The 20,960-nt window shown below is 47.8% G+C and overlaps 1 protein-coding gene across 1 annotated transcript in view; it reads left to right on the forward strand.

Moving 5' to 3' along the window:
* Window positions 1-6,655: 6,655 nt before the first annotated feature.
* The window catches only part of LOC124416246, a 47,302-nt gene continuing 32,997 nt past the window's right edge, over window positions 6,656-20,960 (forward strand). The window contains exons 1-2 of the mRNA XM_046897174.1: window positions 6,656-7,287; window positions 16,424-16,494. Coding sequence (XP_046753130.1) covers window positions 7,280-7,287; window positions 16,424-16,494 — 79 coding nt within the window. The 5' untranslated portion in view covers window positions 6,656-7,279. The remainder of the gene's footprint in view (window positions 7,288-16,423; window positions 16,495-20,960) is intronic.

Raw genomic sequence — 20,960 nt, forward strand, 5'->3', positions numbered from 1 at the left:
TGATTGGCGTCATACGAAATCGTTGCTAAGTACATGGCCATACTCAGGCGTATGGAATGGCCAAATCATTGCTAGTAATTCGGGTAGCCAGAGATTTAAATTTTCGGTAAGCCACAGCTTAAGCTTTACGTAAGTGATCCATTACCCACAGTGTTGAATTTGATATTAATAGACGACACTGATTACCAGGAAATTAAATTTTTCTGAACGAAAAACGAAATTATGGAAAGACAATAACGCCATCCTTCTTGGGTTCATTCTTTGTCAATTGATATGAAAAAATATTGAATTCAACATCTATCATATTGGATTCGAGTTGTAGAATTCTTAAATTCGGTATTACCAGAGTATTAACAGTGCACAACCACAAGTTGAAGGAACTATCCTTCCATTCCGATTCAACATCGCTTCATCAACGAAAATTTATTCCAAAGCTTGAAAGCTTGAATCAACGTTCCGGAAATCCACAAGCAAAGTACAAAATAACACATATTACAGTATACAACGTCTGTGGTCTGCAAGACCTGAAACTTTCCGAGTGATACTTCGAGTGCTTGGTGAAAAACGATCGAACCTCTCGTCGATTCTAGTAGACTTGCACCCACCTATGCGACCTCTAAGCTGGTATCAAGGCCTGCATTCGGAGCTTGTGCAGGCAGTTTTATGTATCATATGGGGTGGCCCGTGCGCCGCTCGACTCGGGGGTGTTTATGGGTTTATTATACGATGAGTCGACTGGCTCTGTGGCATACACATGCGTATGGGTGCTCGGGTAACAACCGCGTACCCACGCCGATGTATGGATACATTTATAAGTTGCATACACGATAACAGCGTCCGTGAACTCGGGCGAGACGCGTGCGGAGATCATCTTGGCGTCCACCACGCTCGTCGCGGTTGCAGCAGGCGAGCTGGGCCTTCGGTAACGTATACGTTCGGAGCTCGGAAGGCCATAAAAAATACCTACTCACGAAGTGAAAATAAATCTAGTCTAACCTAACTCGGGCAACTACCCCCGGAAACGCCGAGACCGAGTAATAGAAACGAATGGCAAGGGAAGAGAATAGTTTATATATATATATATATATATATACATTGTATATACTCGTATATATATATATCTCGATATGTCGTAAAATTTCACTGCCCCGCTTCCGCGGTACAGTAGACGCTCTACGCTGCCAGCGTTTGTGATTTTTTCACCTAATGACAGTCGACGAGTGAGCTTTGTTATATCTTCCGAGGTCTTTGGACGTTTTCCGCAAGACTAGAGCCACGAGTTATTTCGATCGACGATTCTGTTATCATTTAATCACTGTGAGTCGATGAGGTAGAGTGCCTGCAGGTCCTTGCGCTGCTCCTCAACGTCATGACGTTTCCGTGATCAATTACCATTCCCCTTATTAGTTTCACAAAGTGATCGCGGTCCGTGCAGCCGGCAGCCATCACCGAGGGAAGAGAATCGAATAAAATACAGTTTCCCAGCACCATCTGAACCACCTCTGTGTTTCCAGCTCTCGAGGAGTTTCCGCTGCTTCTCCTCCTACTCCTCCTCCTCCTTCTTCTTCTTCTACTTCTTCTTGTTCTTCTTCTTCTCTGCCGGAGTAAGGAAACGAGAGGAAAAGAAAATGTTATCGAAGGTTTACCAGAGCTGTAAGAGGCGCTGCAGGAGAGTCACGGGGGCGAGACGAGGTTCAGTTCATTGCAGGAGTCATCAGTATCCATAAGTGATGAGTTGCCCCTCCCGCCCTCCCACGTTCCTTCATCCCTTCCCTGGTCCACCCCTGCCGCTATCGCGAGGAGTTTGCGAGGCTGAAGGCAGGCTGGCACCTGGTTCGGTTGTTCGCCGCGGCTACCCACACCCCCGTTTCAGCCCCTAGCCGCTAGGAAAGGGGTTCATTTTCTTAGGTCAACGTATAATGAGGACTCTGGGCGACGAGAGAATGCGGACCAGCCGCTCTAGACCAATCCGCGTTCTCCTGGCGAACCCCCAGGTCGGCAGGGTGAGCCAACCACGACCGACCAAAGAAGAAGTCTCGCTTCCGCACCCTGCAGCTGTTTCAACTTACCCGGATACAGATTCCCGCGACGTACACGTGTGTGCTTGCGACGGAGAAGAGGACACCACCCCCACACAATAACCAATCCTCGCAGCATCACACGCGTGCAAATCCGCACCGGGTACCTGCACAATGCACTTGACCGAGAAATTGAATAAAACTAACAAAGTACTGCAGGTAGAATTTTCACAGGCACAAAAGCATACGTATTACACGTACCTGTGGTCTTGACTTGATATATATACGTAGATACCCACTGCAGGTAGGGCTTTGCCTCCAGCATCGAGTATCTCTTCCAGGCTAGTGCGTAGTCGAAGGCAACGAGGCGCGATGGAAAAATTGCCCCGATGTAAAAACATGAGGATCGCTTCGGCCGTCCACACTCAATAAAACCCGGCAGCCCTCCTCTCCCACCCGACGGCTGCCGCACACCGACGACACCGTATACGGTGCTCAAGTTCGACGGGTGTCTTCGCGAGATTCGGTTCGCCGACTACGCCCCACACACACCCGGACACACACGCGAGGATGAAAAAGCCCGGAGAACGGCGGTCAGCTATCGAAACTACCCCGACTCCAGGGCTCTGACCAATAATAAAAAATATACGATCTTGGATGCTGTGCAGACCCACCGCCGATCGCAGACAGGGAACCGAATTATACGTCGGGGCCGGCTCTAAGTGATCGCATTTCCACATAGACGAGCTGCTTCGATATGATATGAAAGAGTGGCTGACGCTATTGCCAAAGTGGGCGGGAAGGGGCGAACAGCTCGGTTCTCGGACTTTCCACTACCCTATACACAGATATTTTTCCCACCGACCGACGTTTACGATCGGTAGTTTTACCCGCAGAGAAGCTCGCTGCAGAGGCAAGCAGATTCTGGGTCAAAATTGTCCAGGAAGATGAAATTACTTGTGAAAAATGTAGCGATGAACAATTTTTTTTTCTCTCTTATCATACAATTGTTTCTATTTCGTTTCTTTTGTTCTTATCCCCGCGTCTTCCGCAGAGGTATAAGATAATCGTCAGATATTCGTAGGAGGGTGATTTTTCTTTCGATACTTTGCCGGTTACCAATATGTTACACACCTACCTCCGCGCGCTGCGAAGGGATGATCACAGTGAGAAATATAGAGAAACCTTTCGCGAAGTGAAGAAAAAATGATCCATTCGTCATAATATAAAAATGACTCTGACAGCCGTTATCTGGGACCATTTCCTGCAGGCAGGGCTGCGCTCACTTGTCACTATACCGGATGTAATGATCATTACCGGGGTTCAGCCCCTGCTCGCGCCGAAACGAGGAACGCTGCAGCGCAAAGTTCGCGGGGTCCTCCAGACGCGAGCGAAAGAAGAAGAGCCAGCTAAAATGATATAGTCGACTCGGCGATCTCACCCCACTGAAGATGAAGGAAAATATCGGGTGGGGGTGGAGCGGGACAAGATGGCCGCTGGTAGGACCTCCCGCGATGGTTGGGTTTACGTGTCGTAATAAATGGTAATTTAAAACAGCGAGAACTAACAATTTCTTTCTTTATTTCTCCCCCTGTGTTCTATGGCCGATCCTCAGCGTCCTCAGCTCTTCTTCTCCTCTTCGAGCCGCGGCACCGCAGACGGATACCCGTACAGCCTCGTGATCTTTACTGCCTAGCTCGAAGCACCGGAGGAAAGAAAAAATGGGGCGGTGGGGTAAGGAAGAGAGGGAGGTGGGTGGGCTCATGTACAGGGTGGCTAAAAGTCGGCCTCGAGTATAGGTTAGGTTGGGCTAGATATAGCCTGAGCAGAAGCAGCCGCGTAATATAAAGAGATATGTGCCTCGGAATAGCATTACCATTAGGAGATATAGTTTAGCAGAGGCCCGCGGATGAAATGAGATACTGCGACTGAATCATGCATGAGAGGAAAGGTGCGATTCGCTATCTCATGCCATTACTCCCCCGGCCCATCGCCGCCACCTTCCTCTTTTCTCATCCTCTTGTTCCGAAGAGTAAAGTGAATATGCTACAATATTCAAATGGTGAACGCGAGGAGCACCGAGTGACACTTTATTAAACGCGTTATTTGCATCATTTTTCTCTATTCCCAACCCTTATTTCCTCGAGGGGCTGCCGTAGAGGTGGAATAATAACACGCGTGCGGAGCTGCTGCAAATACTACTCCCAATTCTTTCGGCGCACTCTGTTTGTATCGTTATCGTCGTTATAAACCTCAGGCTTGATTAAAGGACGTCCGTAGTCTCCGCGACGTCTCGTCAATCCGTTTGTTCGCACTGGCAACACCCTCGCACATTTTCGCTGGAAAAACCGTCAATTCTTACGAGGTAGTGTGGTTAGACATGCATTTAATGCCAATTTTCCGTTCAATACTGCGTCGAGTCCGCGTTGGTGGTGCTGCTTTTTGCGGTAAAGATTTGTTACCCTTTTCCGCTTTGATCCTTGGAGGATATAAGCCAACGTGGCGGCATCGAGACGCGTGAGACAGATAAAAAGTTAAGCATCCCCCACGCAAGCAGTGAGAACCTCGTCAGGCATCAGCAAGGATCAGTTACGGACGGTATATAAGAAAAAGTAGCTGTTCGAGAGTGTTTTACCAAGAGGTTGACGTACCTGCAGTCTCATCCGCATCCCCAACTCCCCAAGGAATTGAAAAATCCGACAATAGATGCACGGGTGTTTAGACAATATTAATAGCTTATAACACCTCGACAATTACGGATTCGAATGAGGAGGAAAACAAAGCTGTTCCGCGTCCTCAGGGACATCGCGCGAGTAAACCAAGGAGACGACCTGGAGGGGCGAAGGGGAAGAAATCTGGAGTTGGCAAGAAGCCGGTGGGCGGGAGCGGCTCGACGTCGGTGACGGGACGGAAGGGGGGAGGGGGGGGGGGCACTTATGCATTCATGCATTCATATTTCTGCGGTTTGCGGCTCTCTCGCGCGTCGGCAAGAAGTCGTCTCCATACTCGGGGCGGCTGGAGCACAGAGTGACTCTTCGCAAGCGGGGTTAGGTGGCATGTACTGAAGAAAAACAAGAGATGCGGGTAAGTTTGCGGAGGCGGTATGAAGGAAAATAATTTCCTAGGAGTCATAAGCAGTGTTCTAAAATAGAGAGAAAAACAAAATTTCGATTCGAACGAACACAGGCAAAGAACGGAAATCGGAACCGAAGACGTACCCTGCACGCAACGGGACGACGCGAGGCAACCTAGGCTCCGGTGACTCCGCATTTCCGGTCCCTCGAGCGACGTCCTCCGGTTGCAGAGCTTGCGCCAGCTGACTCTCCTCAATGCCGCAGAGTTTGAGCAGACCGAACTGCTTTAAATTATATGAAACATACATGAGGTTGGCGCTGGAGTCGCGTCTCGGCGCGGAGCGAGCGGCCTCGTCCTGGGATCGCCGTCGTTTCTGGGCGAGCTCTGGTGCCGGAGCCCCGTCGCGGCTTGGCTCGTCGTTGCGGAGGGTGGAAGGGCGCCGGCCCCGCCTATCGCAGCGCCGTGGCGCGCCGGTGAATACATTTAGCCTGGTTAGTTTACAAATGAATACAGCGATTGAAGCAACTTATAATATCAATGTACTTCGGCGTCTCCCTCGCACGCGTCCGCGCGCCCCTGCGGCGACGCCTGGCGTCTCTCTCTGCCCTCTTCCGCGCCCCCCGCGCTCGTCAGCGCGCTCTCTTCCACCCACTCTCAGGCCCCATACAGAATGGCCATATTAACTTGATAATTAGCTCGGCTATACGACTTGCAGATGAGGAAAGAGACGCAAGTCCTGGGACGGACGCCGGCTACCCCTACCAGGGTGGTGCCAGGCGGCAGGCAGGCAGTGTTCCTTGCTCTGCTATCCTATGCTATGCTCGGCTCGGCTCAGCGCGCTCCGATGGATATAGGACCCTTAGTTCGTATTCCTCTCCCTGTCTGCCAGGAAGCCCGTCGTGCGGTTCCCTTTCGCGTTCGGTTCAGGTGACTTACATATAAAATTCAGATCCCATCCGCGACGATGGTGCATTCTTGTCGAGACAGTGGCGCGGTGAAGACGTTCCAACCCCGTTTCCGTTCAGGGTTTGTTTCGCGGCCTAATGCACGCCCACGTGGCTGTTTACTGCACCCGGTTGAGGGAGGGTTCAAGGATAACCGGAGCCGACGACCACGTGGTCCCCCATAGCACGTGGTCTTGCAACCTCAGGTGGACCTCTGGCGAACGCGGCACCAACGAGCACAAGATGGACTCTCCTTCCAAGGGCGATGGGAACCCCAAGCCTTCCGAGCCTCTCGACCGTCTTCGGTAAGCGGTGAACCTCGAATCCTCCCATCAATTCCCGAAAAGATAATAAATACCGCGTTGTCACCTCGGACCCGATAGAAAAGCACGCGCGCGCCACGTGGTCAGCTGGGTTCACAGATGGCGTTGTGGTACCGGAGCACGCGTGAGGTACCACGGTCACGTTGTTTGGTACAACAAAGGGCAAGGAGTGACGCGTGAAGATGATATCCGGTTCTCAGCAGACCAACGCGAAGTGAAGGCACTATCCCTAAAGGGAGCTAGACAAAGAAGAAGAAGAAGAGGAACGACGGAAAGGAAAAGGGTAAAAGAAGAAAGAAGTTCACCCGCAGGAGGGAAGCTGAAGTAAGGAATCAGGTGGCGCCTAGAGGTCACGCGATATCACGGCTGCGTTGAACTCCATGGGAAGAAAGCGGTCTTGGAGGCGATGCGAGCCTTCGGGGACCGACGATTCGACGATGCGTACGTCTGTGCCTTGCTGGCTGCGTACGCCGTCATGTCCTCAAAGAGATTGTGAAGGCCTTCGGACAGCGCGCACAGGAATACAAAGTACTGGACTACGGTGTAGGCGCATTCCAAGAGATGACTGGCATTGAAATCTGTCCTCAAGCCGCACCCGCTGCCAGCTCTTAGCTGTGTATGACCGGAATACAGAAGATGGCGGCCATATTAGGTCCCCTCTTCTCGGCGACATGTGTGTGCGTGCGTGTGTGTGTGCGTGCGTGTCTGTGTCGTGTCAACGGTGTCCCATTGTGATACACCCGCGATTCACCCGGTCGAAAGGATTTTCTATTCTCGGGGCGCCGATTCTTCCTCCTGTTTGGATCCGAAGCGCGCTGCCGACGCGGGAAGATGTGACGATGACAAGACGATGGTCCACTAAACTCATGCATTCTATACGCTGCTGCTCGACGCGCGACGGGGAGATGACGAAGATCTGATGTCACGGTGATGCCACACATTAATCTTAACTGCTGATCGATGCTTCCGAATTCTTCATGTGCTTTTTTCTCTTCATTCTTTTTGTCTTCTTTTCGCAAAACGCGGTGCCTTACTTCACAAACGACGAGCAATAGAATTATCGTTTTACGTAGCTTGATGCAATTTATTTCTCTTCAAATTTTTTTCTCTCTTCCTTTAATCTAGTCGTAACAGCTGTTACGAGTCTGTTGTTCCTGCAGAAGAATGTCCTGGACTTCCGATGATCGGTGAAAGTTTTCGAATGCGGTTTATACGGCCTACCTCGTTTATTTAAAGGTCGTTTAATTCGGACGTTGCAACTTGCTGGCACCTGTCCGAGGTGTGGGTGAGATTATGGAGAAAAAGAAGGGCGCAGGGGGAAGAGAAATAATGTATGCACCCCCGTGTGCACGGAGAAAGGCCACCTGAACCTGCAGGCGTCATTCGGGCCGGCTGCGGTCCCTATGAGTCTCTTACACGCCGGCGTAATGACCGATTAATTCAATTCTGGTTTGCCGAGCGGATGTATCGGTGTCGTTACCCGAGTAATTTTTGTGCCCGTTGAGAAAAATTCTTCCCATTGACATTTATCGGCAGGAGAATAATTTTTATTGTTCAAATGTGGGATCCTTACCGCTCCTCAAGTTATAACTGCGAGCAAAGTTTGAACAAGAATTACCCCGTAACGAAGAGAATTTCTCGAGCGCAAGTAGATTGTGCGACGGTATAAGATAAATACGACTGAGCATTGCCTAGATAGATATAGTATAACTCTATAATGGTTAAAACGTAGGTACACATAGTTATTAAAATTCGTCGTGATTATTTTCATTACGGAACCTGTGATTCCTATCTGACATTTCCCATGACTCTGTGTAAGAGAACCGTGGCTTGGATTCCATGTTTTTTTCTTAATGATTTCAGCAATTAGCTACGCTGCCTGCCTCTCCTGCGTCGGTGAAGAGGGACGGAGTTGTGAGTATAAAACATAAGCTCGAGGCAATGCTCACGGCTCAATTTTTCCTCACTTTGTTCGTATTTCATCCGCAAGTGGTTATTATCATTGTTAATATTATTATTGTTGTTGTTGCTGTTATTATTATGGGTTCTCCTCGGCGACTTCTGCAGGTACCGAAAAACACTGGAACAAAGAAAACGTCCCCCGGAACGCAGAATGTAAGTCGAGTCCGACGGTGTATGTGTACCCATAAAGAAGCGGCGACGTTAGCCGATATGGCGTCACCGCTGCAGAGTTCCCCGAGCTCCTTTCGCCGGCGAACGAATCGAAGGCAGAAACAGGACAGAGAGTATTGTTATGTTAACGCCTAGCTCCGGGGTAACAATTGGAAGGTACACAATGGCGGGCTCACCTCGGCACGATCCGAGCCGGTCTCGGGGGCTGCAGAGAGGGTTGAGGGTTACGAAGAAGAACGGGACGCAAGCCACGGAGGTGTTATCGCATTATCGCGTATTGCGGTGCCTTCGAGTCCAGACTCTGCGGTGTACGTTAAACCTCCGTAAATGTGTCTGTACAGGTATATGCATGTGCAGCACGCATCGTCTTCCTTCAAACTCGGAAGCAAGTCGGAGGCGAGGAGAAAGATTCCTTGAAAGGTTATGTATTTCAGTAACAGAAAATTGAAAATTTTGAAGTAGAAATCGAAGGATCCAAAAGAGAAAAAAATTAAACAAGTACGAGGCGAACTTGCGTCTCCAGGGTTCCGTACAAACATAATTGTTTCGTTTTTTTGAGTGAGTTTGCGAGTATATAAGTATGTGACGTAAATGGCTGTATTTTTTTATTGCGTTGAACTAGAAGCTTGAATTCCTTACACCTCCAAGGGACCGCAGACCTTAGTATTCAATATTAATTCCAACTTGATATCTCTACCCTTTCCTGAGAAAAAGGGTCTCGACAGACGGACAAACGGATAACAAAGTAATCCTGCAACGGTTCCGTTCTTACCTTTTGAGGTATACGGAACCCTAAAAACGATCCATCGACGTGTTGCAGTCCCGTACTTCCGAAGGCCGGCACCCCCGCAGCCCTCGTACCAACTGCACAGCAGACGGCAAAACGGGCGGATGGTGGATATGCAAATGTAATTGATATTACTTTTTAAATATTCCCCACTCCCTGAGCGGAGGCTCGGCAGCCTGTTGTTCGGGTACGAGGTGCACGCTGCCCCTCGTTTCCACGGCTGAGCCAAGGGTGCGCCGGGTTTATACACTTCGGTCTAAGTGCCTTTGCCACCCTCTCCTTCTCCTTCTCCTTCTCCTTCTCCTTCTCCTTCTCCACTGCTCGGCTATCGCCGATGAAACGGGGGTAATTAATAGGCTTGCGGGAATCTACGAAGAGGGTAAAATACGTGCACATAGACAAGGCTAAGGGTGCAACGCGGCTAGTCATACCGTGAGACAGCCGAGCTGGATTCTTGGACCTCTCTCGGAGCTCGTTTTCAAGAACGGGGCTGAACCGGGGAGCGTGCGCGGTGAAAATAAATTGGATGAAAAATCGCGCGAGTCTCGTCGACAATTCGTTATGCGGAGAGTCCTGCAGGAAGACGTATTCCTCGCTTTAGAGAGTAAGAGAGCTTAACGCGTTCGCCCGGAATCGGCGCGTTCACCCGCTCACAATAACGACCCATAAATATTCGTCGGTGCTCCCTCGTGCGTGAAACTTGTCTCCCAATAGTCGGTCTTGGGCAGGTAGTAGGTGCACGCATCGCCGCACCGTGCCGCGAATCTTCGTCACCCGTTCCTTGCCTACTTCATAACGCAGTAAACACTCGTTCTAACTCTTCTATGTCGACACGTCTATTCCACGCTCGACTTCATATTTCACATTTTTCCCTCCATATCACCCGGAGCCAAATCGACACCCACCTCATACGCGATATTTTCACCCCGTATAATATATGTATATACCAGTCAAAGAGTAAAAGTTACGCTAGCCAAAGGCAATTCTAAAGAATGGTGATCAGGCTATAGGTATATATACGTGAATCTTTTTGGATAATTCAATGAGAGATATTCTTGATCGATGATCGATTTAAGAGTTTGGAATCTTACCTGTACTGTGTTTCTTGGTTGTTATGACTTTGAATTCTGCGTAAAAGGGCGTCTGGTTTTCCCGCACAAATCCTGATGATCCATCATTGAGAACCACTCGCTGGTCAATGGTTGTCTATTTTGTAGAATTGAACCGGAACACTGAAAAGTCAAAATCAAATTGTATGACAACTTGGAGTAAATTTGATGTTTAAAATACGACATCAATAAATATGGAAGAGGGTTTTGTTGATGATATATCGAAGTGGTTCGAACGAAGTTCTCGTCAATATTCGTGAAATGTTGCGGCGCGGGTAGAAATCCGCAGTGGAAGTGCCATGAATGGGTAAGACATTAATTTAGCGGACTGCTCGGTTCGCGTGGTCGTAGTGGGCGAAGGAATTCGCCACAGTCGTCCAAAACGGGCTGCAGTAAGTCGAAGAACGGCCGGCGGTGTGGTTTATAAAGTAATGGCCGAAGCCTCCCGCGAAATAATAAATCTCGTCGGCATTGTACGCGCTGGTTGTAAGTAAGCGCGCACGCATACCACGCACCGACGCTAAATAGGACGTTAAATAATTCGAAAGCAAGCAGGGGGTAAGGCGGCCCCTGGTCCCCCCGTTCCGAAGGCGTGCGCACGCCGTGCAAAGAGCCGCAGCCACCTGAATTGCTCCGATGAAGACGCTAATGAATGGAAGAGATCCGAAGAGCGCGTGGGCGACGCTCACCGAAGCGGCGTTCCTTCTTAAGGGGGTGAAATTCCCCTGCAGTTCCGAAGCCGTTTTGTGATCTGCTCCCATCGGGCACTAAATTTCACCCGCATTTCGCACGTCGTCGATTATTACGAAAACTGCTTTATCGGGTGGACTCGTATCGCATTACGTTGCCCCATAGCCGAGCGCCTATATATATGCTTCAGGTAAACCAGCCACTTACGGTGGTTTATAAAGCATGCATGATACGTACCTATAAGCTGTATTATACCCGTGTATACCAGCACCGTTTTTCCCGTGGCTTGCCCGGGTTGCGTTAAGTGAAAATTAATACATTAGGCACACGCGCGTGTGTTTACACCTTGGTAATATTCTAATAATACCCGCATTACCTGAGATAATACCGGAGATAAAGGGGTAATGGGGTCGTTCACGGCGATTGGTTTCCTCTCTTCAATTTCAACTCTCGAACAACAATGTGAATTACGGCTCTTATATGAGAATTAATTAGTTTTTCAACAATCTTCGGGATTACTTGCGCCAGAGAATTATATCGTTGAATCGATCAGCCTCGGGCTAGATTCAAAGTCTTGTACATTGATCTGGGTAAATACGGTGAAACTGGTCTTGGGACTCGGTGTGCACACGGCGCATCGATTTCAGATTTAGACAATGAACTTTTGCTCGTTTGCCCACTTCTCGGCTCCTCCTTTGATTAGATTCCCTCAAGTTAATCGCATAACCCTCGATAGCCTCGCCGCGAATATTGCAAAATTCAACTAACTTCCCAGACTGTTATAGAGATGAGAAATTAAGCTCGAGTATAACGCCAACTTAAACCTTTTACTGGGGCTTCAAATTTAATCATTTTCACGTCACAGTCGGTAGCATGACTTACTTAAACGTAGAAAAAAAAACCTAAAATTTTACTCCCAGCGTCGAAATAGTCATCGAAAGTCACAAATAACTAGCGACGACATGACTTGACCGATTGACTTTCCCAATAAAAAATTTCACCGAGTATATTACAGTACAGTCATGAAACTATCAATTCTCTATCGATCCCAATTCCATCACCAAAATGTCATCTTTCTTCCATGCACGTGGACAAGCATGAACACGTCGCAAGATCCTTAAGAATGGACTACGTACTTTGAACGATGTCCATCGAGTTCCCGAACCCACTGAACCATGGAGGGTTCTTTTGCCCTTCTTAATTAAACCTAAAAATCCAGAATAAGATCGCCGACGCTCGAAAACCCCCGAGCGAAGGATCAAACCGTTCCCTTCGACGTCTCTGTCCCGAGTAAGAGAACCAAGAGGGCTGTAATATCAGAGCTGATCGAGAGAGCGAGATGAAAGAAATATGGCCTCGCGGCGTAACCGCATAACGCACGACCCGGCAGGTTGCGTGCCGGTAATTACCCGGCTGTATACAGCTCTAGCTATAATGTGCTGTGTGAATGTGTGTCGGTGGCCCGGACTTGACGGCCTGCGAATGTGCGGCTCGACTCGGAGGAGAGTGCGGTGTGAGTTTTTGTCCTGCAGGTTACGGTGGTGCCGCATATTATGTCGCGTGTAACGGAGGCCGCAATGCGGTTGTATCGACACGCACACTCGTCGTCGAGCAATGGTGGACTCGGGCCTCCAGGTTGGCGACGCCGCGCCGTCCTGTTCCCGTCACACCGTTGGTTTCAACGCCAATTAAACACCCGCTTGTCAGCCCGATCAGATTCCTCGTCTCTGATTCGTTGTCGCACGCAATATTCCTGCTAGGCCAATACCGTCCGCGTCTCATTCTCACCCGGGTGTCCGGCCAATCGGCCGACTTCTCGACTATAGTGTCGCTACACACGGCGGTAATTTTCAGGAAGAATTTCGATCCGTCGAAATCGTTACGCCACTGTAACACCAATGATTTGGCACCAATTCCGATACCGAATTTCTACATCTTTACCTCAAGGATAATCCCAAATTTTTCACAGAATCGTTTCATCGACACTAAAGCCATATTCGACGTCATTCAGACAAGATCAATTGTATTTTCTTGTCGAACTTATTTTTCCCAATCTTGCACAATACCGGAATTTTTCTTAGTTTTCAAAATCACCGACTATACAAGTGATACTTCAGGTTCTAATAGCCGTTTTAACAATGCATGTGCTTCTGGCATCAACATAGTTTTGACAAAACTTTCGTTAATAATTAATCGATTATAATGATCGTACTGTGAATCGTAAACCGCATTAATCCTCGACACAATTATTCGTAAATACAATATTTTTTCGAAGCGACTGATTTCAATTTTCAGACAATTTTTTCCTTCGTTCAAAACACACGGCGAGTATTATAGCATATTCGGTTGGAAACAAAAGGCAAGCATACGCGAATATGCACATAGAATTTAAATGGGTCAGAACGAAAAATACGGCAATGTTCCGTGATACCGTAGTGTGCCGCGGATCGTGGTATGCGTGCCGTGATAAAACAGCGGCGTAAAAATATCTGATTTATCAACCACACGATACGTATGCATGTACAGAAATTGCAACGTGTTTACGATATACTCGGTTGCGTTATACTATCCTTTATGCAAATAATCGAGACCCCTGAATGACCAAATAGTAAAGCGTTTATTTTTCACTCACCGACAATTACTTTCTGGCTAAAATTTTCCTCATTATCAGCCCCAAACGTTGATTCGCACAATCTTTGCGATTCCGGGCTTGCACGAAAAGGAAAAGGTCCAATGTAGATCAATCGCGCTATCTGAAAATGCACCAACGACCGCTTCGTGCAAATTTATCGCGTTACATACTCCGTGGGTGTATATATAGGTACCTATATTATGCCGTTATGCATATTACGTACATATGTTATAGCCGTCACTACTATTATTATTAAATTAACATTACCATGGATGAATAATTATCTGAAATATCGTTTTCAACTAAAACGGAACCGGCATACAACAGCCACGTGCACTCGTGCCTTGGGGGGCGCTAAGCAACGTACCTACATTATAACCGCGATAAAAGCCTTTTTCCTTTCCTTGCTCGAAAAGAAAATTCTAATTTGTTGCCGTATCAGCACGGGCCGACATTTCCTGTAATAATGCATCGGTCTACACGCCTTCTGCGCTTTACCTTCAGCTGTTGCAGCATGCTCCATTTTATGATTCTATTTTTTAACCACGCTGTACTCAAGTTTACGATACGCTACGATAATTTTCGGCTCTGTTCCTGCCCATTCACTCTTTCATCTCCATATTAGGAATCGAGGCTCTGCGTCGGTTTATTCGCCGAGACACGTTACAGGTACGGAATAATCGCTAATCGATCGTCTCGAGCAATTCGAAAGCGCGATCTACACGAGATATATTAAAAGCCCGTTTGGATTAGCTGTCAAGATTTGGTCCGACGACATCTCAATAAATTAGCTTAAGGGCTGCCCCCTCCGCCTTCCTCTCGACAATCAGCCCCCCGGAGCGAAGAAACTGATGGGGTTCCTATGGGGATCCTGTGGGGGATACTAGTTTTAATCACATTGAAGCGATGGGGGCCCCGGGCGCCCATGGGGCTATTTTATTGAAATACTCACTGCTACTTTATTGGCCCATCCTCCGGGATCAGGTACGCGAAGGATTGGTTCCTTAAATTAATTAAATCGTATAACGCGACGGAAAATTCTCACTAATCTTTTCTACCCATGATCCGATCTTCACGAGGATATAACTTTCAATTTCGATCATGTGAGATCGCAGTTTCTTCGCAACGGTTGTTACAGAAAAGTACTCCGCATATTGTACCAATAATATTATCATACTAAGACTACAAAAATATCTGCAGATATTTATTTTGAACAGTTCGAGTGTTTTCAACTGCTTTTAATTAAGATCACAGCAGACTATTGACTGCATTATTCCCTTTTCCCCCTGTCGGTAAAACATGACGATTATCTACTAGGCGTAATAGTATAATTATAATTAGTGCGAGTCACTGCGATCGCGAGCTGCTAGAACACGTCTAAGTGGCAAAAACTCTTTGAGGCAGTTTTTCAGAGAAAGCTTCACGCGTCGCATGCAACGCTTCGATCCGTAATTCTGCATGGAGGCTGACTTTGCCCGTGACGTACTTAAACTGCAATCGACAACCCCCACAGGCCACGGAGTAACCATCGTTCGAAGGCTGGAGGCGAGGGTCCGTTTCGGCGCGAATGGGGTTGCCTTTAGGGTTCGGAGTTCGGGGGTTGCGCTGACTGAAGCGGCGACGACGTCGAAGCCTCGCGGGGGGCTCCGAAGCCCTTTATTAAGCCCACCTCAACCATACGCGAGCGGTCCTTTATACTTATCCCGGAGAGACCTTCCATCATTTTTAAGCTCGTAGAGTTAAAATTAGACGGACAATTTCATTTCAAGACTTCCCCGATTGAATGGAACTACACGTGACGAGATAATTCGACGCCCGGAGCTGCAAGGGGGTCGGACAGTGACGTCTATATGCCTGTAGAATCCATGTAGAGCCTGAATCTCAAACTGGACGATATATCGCCTGCCCGACGGGATTATTTCCAATCGGAAATATATCTCAGGTACTTGGTTGCGTCGGTGTTTATTTAATAACCTGCCTCGAGATTGTTGTGCGCGAGAGTAAAATGAGCGAATGGAGGTTTCTGGGACAAACGCACGTCAAAATCCACCCGCGATATTTCACACTCTCACAAATAGAGCAACCTTCCAGCACTGCTTGTGCCTGTCGCGTTAACCGCAGCCTCGTTCCGTTTGCAAGGCATTCATCAGCGCTGGCAATTCTCTCTTAATAAATGGCATAAAAATCAAGAGACGACGTTTTTTTCTCACGAGGCCAAAACTTGTACTTCTTATTTTATTTCACCCCATTTCAGTGTATTATCTTTTCACGGGAGTTCACTCTCATATAAGTGCTTTCACCGACGAATGCAGTAAATGGTCAGAGCATTTGACGTATGCTGGTACAGTTGTTTTATTTCACATTTTTCAAGCCTCGCTCTAGTCTGACCAAGCCGTGACGTATAGCCGGAGCAAAGAATCCCTGAACGTTTTAATTGACACACTCTTTCTCGAGGTATACATACTCAGATCTGTTATCTAGGTATACGATTGCAACGCTTGTGTGAAGGGATTACATATCGTCCGCTTGTTGCGACAGTCAGTTAAAGCGGATGGAATTTGTGTTTTCGTTTACACAGGTACCTACTGCATAACGTAGAGAAATATCGTTGTCGGAAAGTAACAGATCAATGAGAGTTCTGCTGGTTCAGGGTACACTTGAAAAGCACTTGGTAGTTTTTTCACGCGTTAACTCATGTCCGTTTAATTACAGGTGGAGGATAACGATTCTTGGAAAAATGAAGGAATGCAAGACCAAGACTGACGCGGTCTGCTCTGATGATTGTGAGTATCATACCTGCCGTGGTTTAATACATTAATTAAAAATGTCGGCGTATGAAGTTTTCCGTGGTACAAGGTACTAGAAGTGGCAGAAGCACGCCTAGGTATAGGCGTACAGCGCAACTTCGGAATAACAATGACAGTGATCGGTACACCCAAGGAATTCCCAACAAATGACGCGTCGTTCGCAGGTGTTGCTTGTCACAGCTCAACATAGCGATGCGGGCTTTCATTTCGTTTCGCCGACCTGACGTATTTCGATTCACCCGAAGCCCATTATGCCCAATACCTGGTCCCTGGTCCTCGTGAATGAATCAAGGCGTCGGAACGAACAAATCCGTCGCGCGTTTTCGCGAATCATCCATTTCGCTGGTAAGAGTAATATACAGGAAAATCGGGCAGCTAAGAGCGAAATCGCTCAAGGCGGTTGGTCTGGTCACCGTTTGATCCTTTCGTTGGCATAAGCTATTTATGAAATGAAAACAGCCGCGTTACGGAATAGGTCGAGAGTTTCTCGAACCGCGATATCGTTCCGCCCTAAGAAGCAAGGATTCGATTCCCACGGCGTTTCACGTCCGCGAAGCACGAACTTAACTCTACTCTTCTGCACCGCAGCTCGCTTCAGGCCGTCGGGACGCGACGCGCCGGTTCGGATAGCGACGGTAGCAGCCTGCCTGGCTTTTCCGTTCGTCCGTCCGTTCGTCCGTCTGCGTCGGTTCGGTACTGCCTCCTTCCATCCCTGTAATAGAGCTCTGTTTCACCCGACTACCTGGCTCCGCTGGCATAATACGTAACAGTCTAGCCTAGATCCAACCCGGTAATCAGAAAGTAATAATCTCCAATCACGGAAGATATTGCACATTTCACCCGAATTACTGCTATTCTCAGAGAAGATGCTACGTCGGGGGCGTCTAACTGCTCCTCGACATGCGATCCTGGCGCTCGATCCTCCGCCGCGATCTCCCTGCCGATCTGACCTGCGGTTTACCTATTCCTGTACTACCGTATCTACCCACGTAACTGCAGGCATCTCGGAAAGGAATCTCGCCTTTTACTTTTCGTCGAAAATCATCGAGAGCTCAGTACGGTGATTAACTGTTCGGATGTCCCTCAGCTTCGCACTCCACACTTCGGGTTCGAGCTGATAAGCTGCGAAACGATCTACAAGTACTCTTCACGATGAGGATTAGCGAATCCAGTCCAGACTGAGAACAACTTGATCCCGTGTATAACGTGAACGAAATTTGATAATTGCGAAAGAACGGACAGAGAACGAGGGAGTCAAGTTGCGAGGGGGACGGAAGGAGAGGGAGGGAAATACGAATGAAGAGAGAAGTTGGCTTGGACGGGGGGAGGAGAAGTACCTACAGACAGTCAGGACAGGTTTAACATCGGGATCTTTTTTACACGTCTACCAAACAATTCGGTCGAGCGCGGGCCGACGGCAACGTGGACTGCCATTAATCATCGAGCCAATTCCGTAGATGGTGCAGCTCCGAAACTATTCGCTCCTTGTTGCTGCTCCGGTCTTTGCCAGGCGAAAGAGCGAGTTGCAGCAGCAGCAGCATCTCGAGAGTCTGATCTCGTCGCTTCCGATCTCATTCTCCGGCGTGCGGTCGATTTTCATTCGTTTCATTTTTAGCGGACCAAAGCTCGCGAGGCTATCGCACCTTCCCTGATCCTCGTGTTCTTATCCATTGTTGGATGTATTGGGAATTTGGAGAGCTTGGACAAGCACGAGACGATAGTCACTCGGTTTGACAAACGTCGTATAATAAGAGAACGCTGCATCTCGTCCTGCAGACGCGAGGGAGGCGGAGAAAAGAAAGTAAACGAAAAATTGGAGAGAAAAACTAGCGCATAGTATACGGCATATATTTTTACATCCACGTCGAACGCGTTGGTCAAATTTTATACCGCGAGACTCCGCAGTGCGTTATTTATGGAGCATTAGTCTGCTCTCGAAGATTGTTGCGAGTATTCTGACGACTATAATTTATCGGCCATTTGGTGGATTAAAAATGCACGCGCCAATTGGCTAAGCACAACAGACCGAAACACAAGTCCGAAAAAATTGAAACCGTATAAAAACTTGTCTGAACTCCGTGCAGATGTATTAATAATAACCAATTCTTTTTGGTAAGACGTGCTGCTGGGAATTTTGTTTCACTTTAAAATTTATAATTCTAAATTTCACTCCATCTGCCCCAAACATATAGCGATCGTCTTAAGTAATCCTTGATCACTGTAGTAACTTATAATTAATACATCCCAGTGACTCGACGAGCTTACTTACAAAAATTTACTAAAATGGTTTTATCTCTCAAGCTTTAAACTATTCGAATGCAGAAAACACGTCCGAAGATGGAGAATTTACAAGCCTGGTTATTTCGCAGTAAGGAAAGGAAAATATTGCATGTTCATAAATGACATGAAACTACAAGCACTCGTAATAACCAGACAACCTTCCGTCCCTGTACAGATAAATACATTCACCGACTGCATCAACGTATACCTAATGGAGTGATTTGCAAATGATCAATTGTCAAACCGAAGTTAACTATGCCGGTAGTCCTTTGCAAACATCGAATGTGAATCACGATGCGGATTGCGGTGCAAAAAATCGAGGCGAAGACCCGGGTTGGGTCCCGGAGAATCTGTAGTGGGACGGAGTTGGGTGGCCGCAGCCGGCCCGATGTCAGGGGCTTAATCAATGCATTTAGCCGAATTCCGTCTGGCCTCCGGGCCCCCGATCCTCTGGTTCCGTAGGGCCCATGGCCCAAATAAGAGGCGCGCGCTCCCGCAAAAAATGTCAAGTGCGTCGTCGCTTGTGTATTCAGCGGGTGTGTCCTCCTCGCCGTCAAGGCGGATTGCTCTCTTTAAAGTTCCGACATGGTTTCCCTGGCTCTCCGATCCTCGGGACGCCCGGAGACTCTTCCTTTCGTCACCGAAGAGACTGATGTATTACCCCCCAAGACAAACGTTGCCCCGTTTCCACAGGCATATAACCGCGTATGTAGGGGGGGGGGAGGGTGCTGGGACGAGATTTCTCGTTTTATATGCATTTGCAGAAATCGACGGACTCAAAATATTCGTCCCAAGATGCCAAATGTGCTAAATTGCGGTATAGAAGTTGTCAAAAAACCTCAACATCTTTGCAATCGTTGTGTTGGACACAATTATTATCTTAGATTCTGATTTTTGGTGTCCAAGTCTTTACTTGTTCGGTAAAAATGGTGGAAAACAGTGGTCCTCGTACTGATAATGGGAAATACATTTAATCCTCTGAAATTAATGTCGGGTCGTTCGTCGCGACGGTGAAATCAAGGCAGCGGGTATAAAGAGGACAGTACGAGGAACAATTTGAGGCGAGAAATCATTTAAATGCATTATCGTACGTCGGTCCCGTATGCTGCGCATGTGGCCATGGACCACCAGGAACGTGCGAGGCTATAATTCACCTGGGACAGTGTAAACTGGCGACAATGAAATTACACGTTATAATTCACGGTTCGTACGACTCAATGGAGAGAATGAATAAACTTGCATTATAAGGGGGCGAAAAGGCTGGAGAAAATCACTCCACAAAGTCCCGCCTTATGAACTCGTGCTGCAGAAGATTCATTGATCATAGACGCTTATATTTCTCAAATACTTATAAATTACCCGAAGCCTGTCTCTCCGCGAGACTGCGTAAAAATAAAATAAACACGTAGGTAATAAAATATCCCCACAAGTCGCCTCCATAATTATTCACAATTGTCAAAAGAGCTCATTCGAAACCCCGATTTTGCACCCTTGGTTGGATTCGACACAGCTATTACGTTTTCATATTTCATTAAGATTGCGGAGACACGAGGAACCGCCGAGGCTCGCTCGTTTTCATTGAGAGTCACCGAGTCTGTTGCGTTTCCTGTTCGTCGAGACGTTATCTTCGCGGACATCTTGCCGGGCTGCGGGCGGAGGCTGCGCCGCATGGAGACAGACCGCTGAGCTCTCCACCGTCCGACTGAAACCCCGACAAATAAATCTCAACGCGCGCGGTCTTCAACGACGATGCACCGAGATCTGAATCGCATATCCGCAGACCGTTCCGTGAGACGGACCGACGACGTTTCATTCCTTTCCCTCAAAATTTCGTCCTTTGACTTGCCTGTATTATAAAACCCAGGAAAACCTCGACCCAGCGATGCTCGTCTCATTGTAGAAAACCTCGCAGAAAGTCGCTTGCGAAAGCTGAACGCTGAATTATCTAACAGGGAAAAGCTAGATAGAGAACATTTTGCTTTCTCGTTCAATTCAATTTCACTAATTGTAAGTCAGCGTATCGCCCTTAAATTATCAGAAGGTCTCGGTCTTCCCGAAAGATTGAGTCCATTGACAATACAGTTAAGAAAAGGTGAGGGCATACTGCAGGGAAAATCTTCTATAAAAAAAGTCGGAAAATTTTACCTTCATTGATCAAATAT

This window comes from Diprion similis, chromosome 2 (genome assembly GCF_021155765.1).
Source record: "Diprion similis isolate iyDipSimi1 chromosome 2, iyDipSimi1.1, whole genome shotgun sequence".
Classification (NCBI taxonomy): domain Eukaryota; kingdom Metazoa; phylum Arthropoda; class Insecta; order Hymenoptera; family Diprionidae; genus Diprion; species Diprion similis.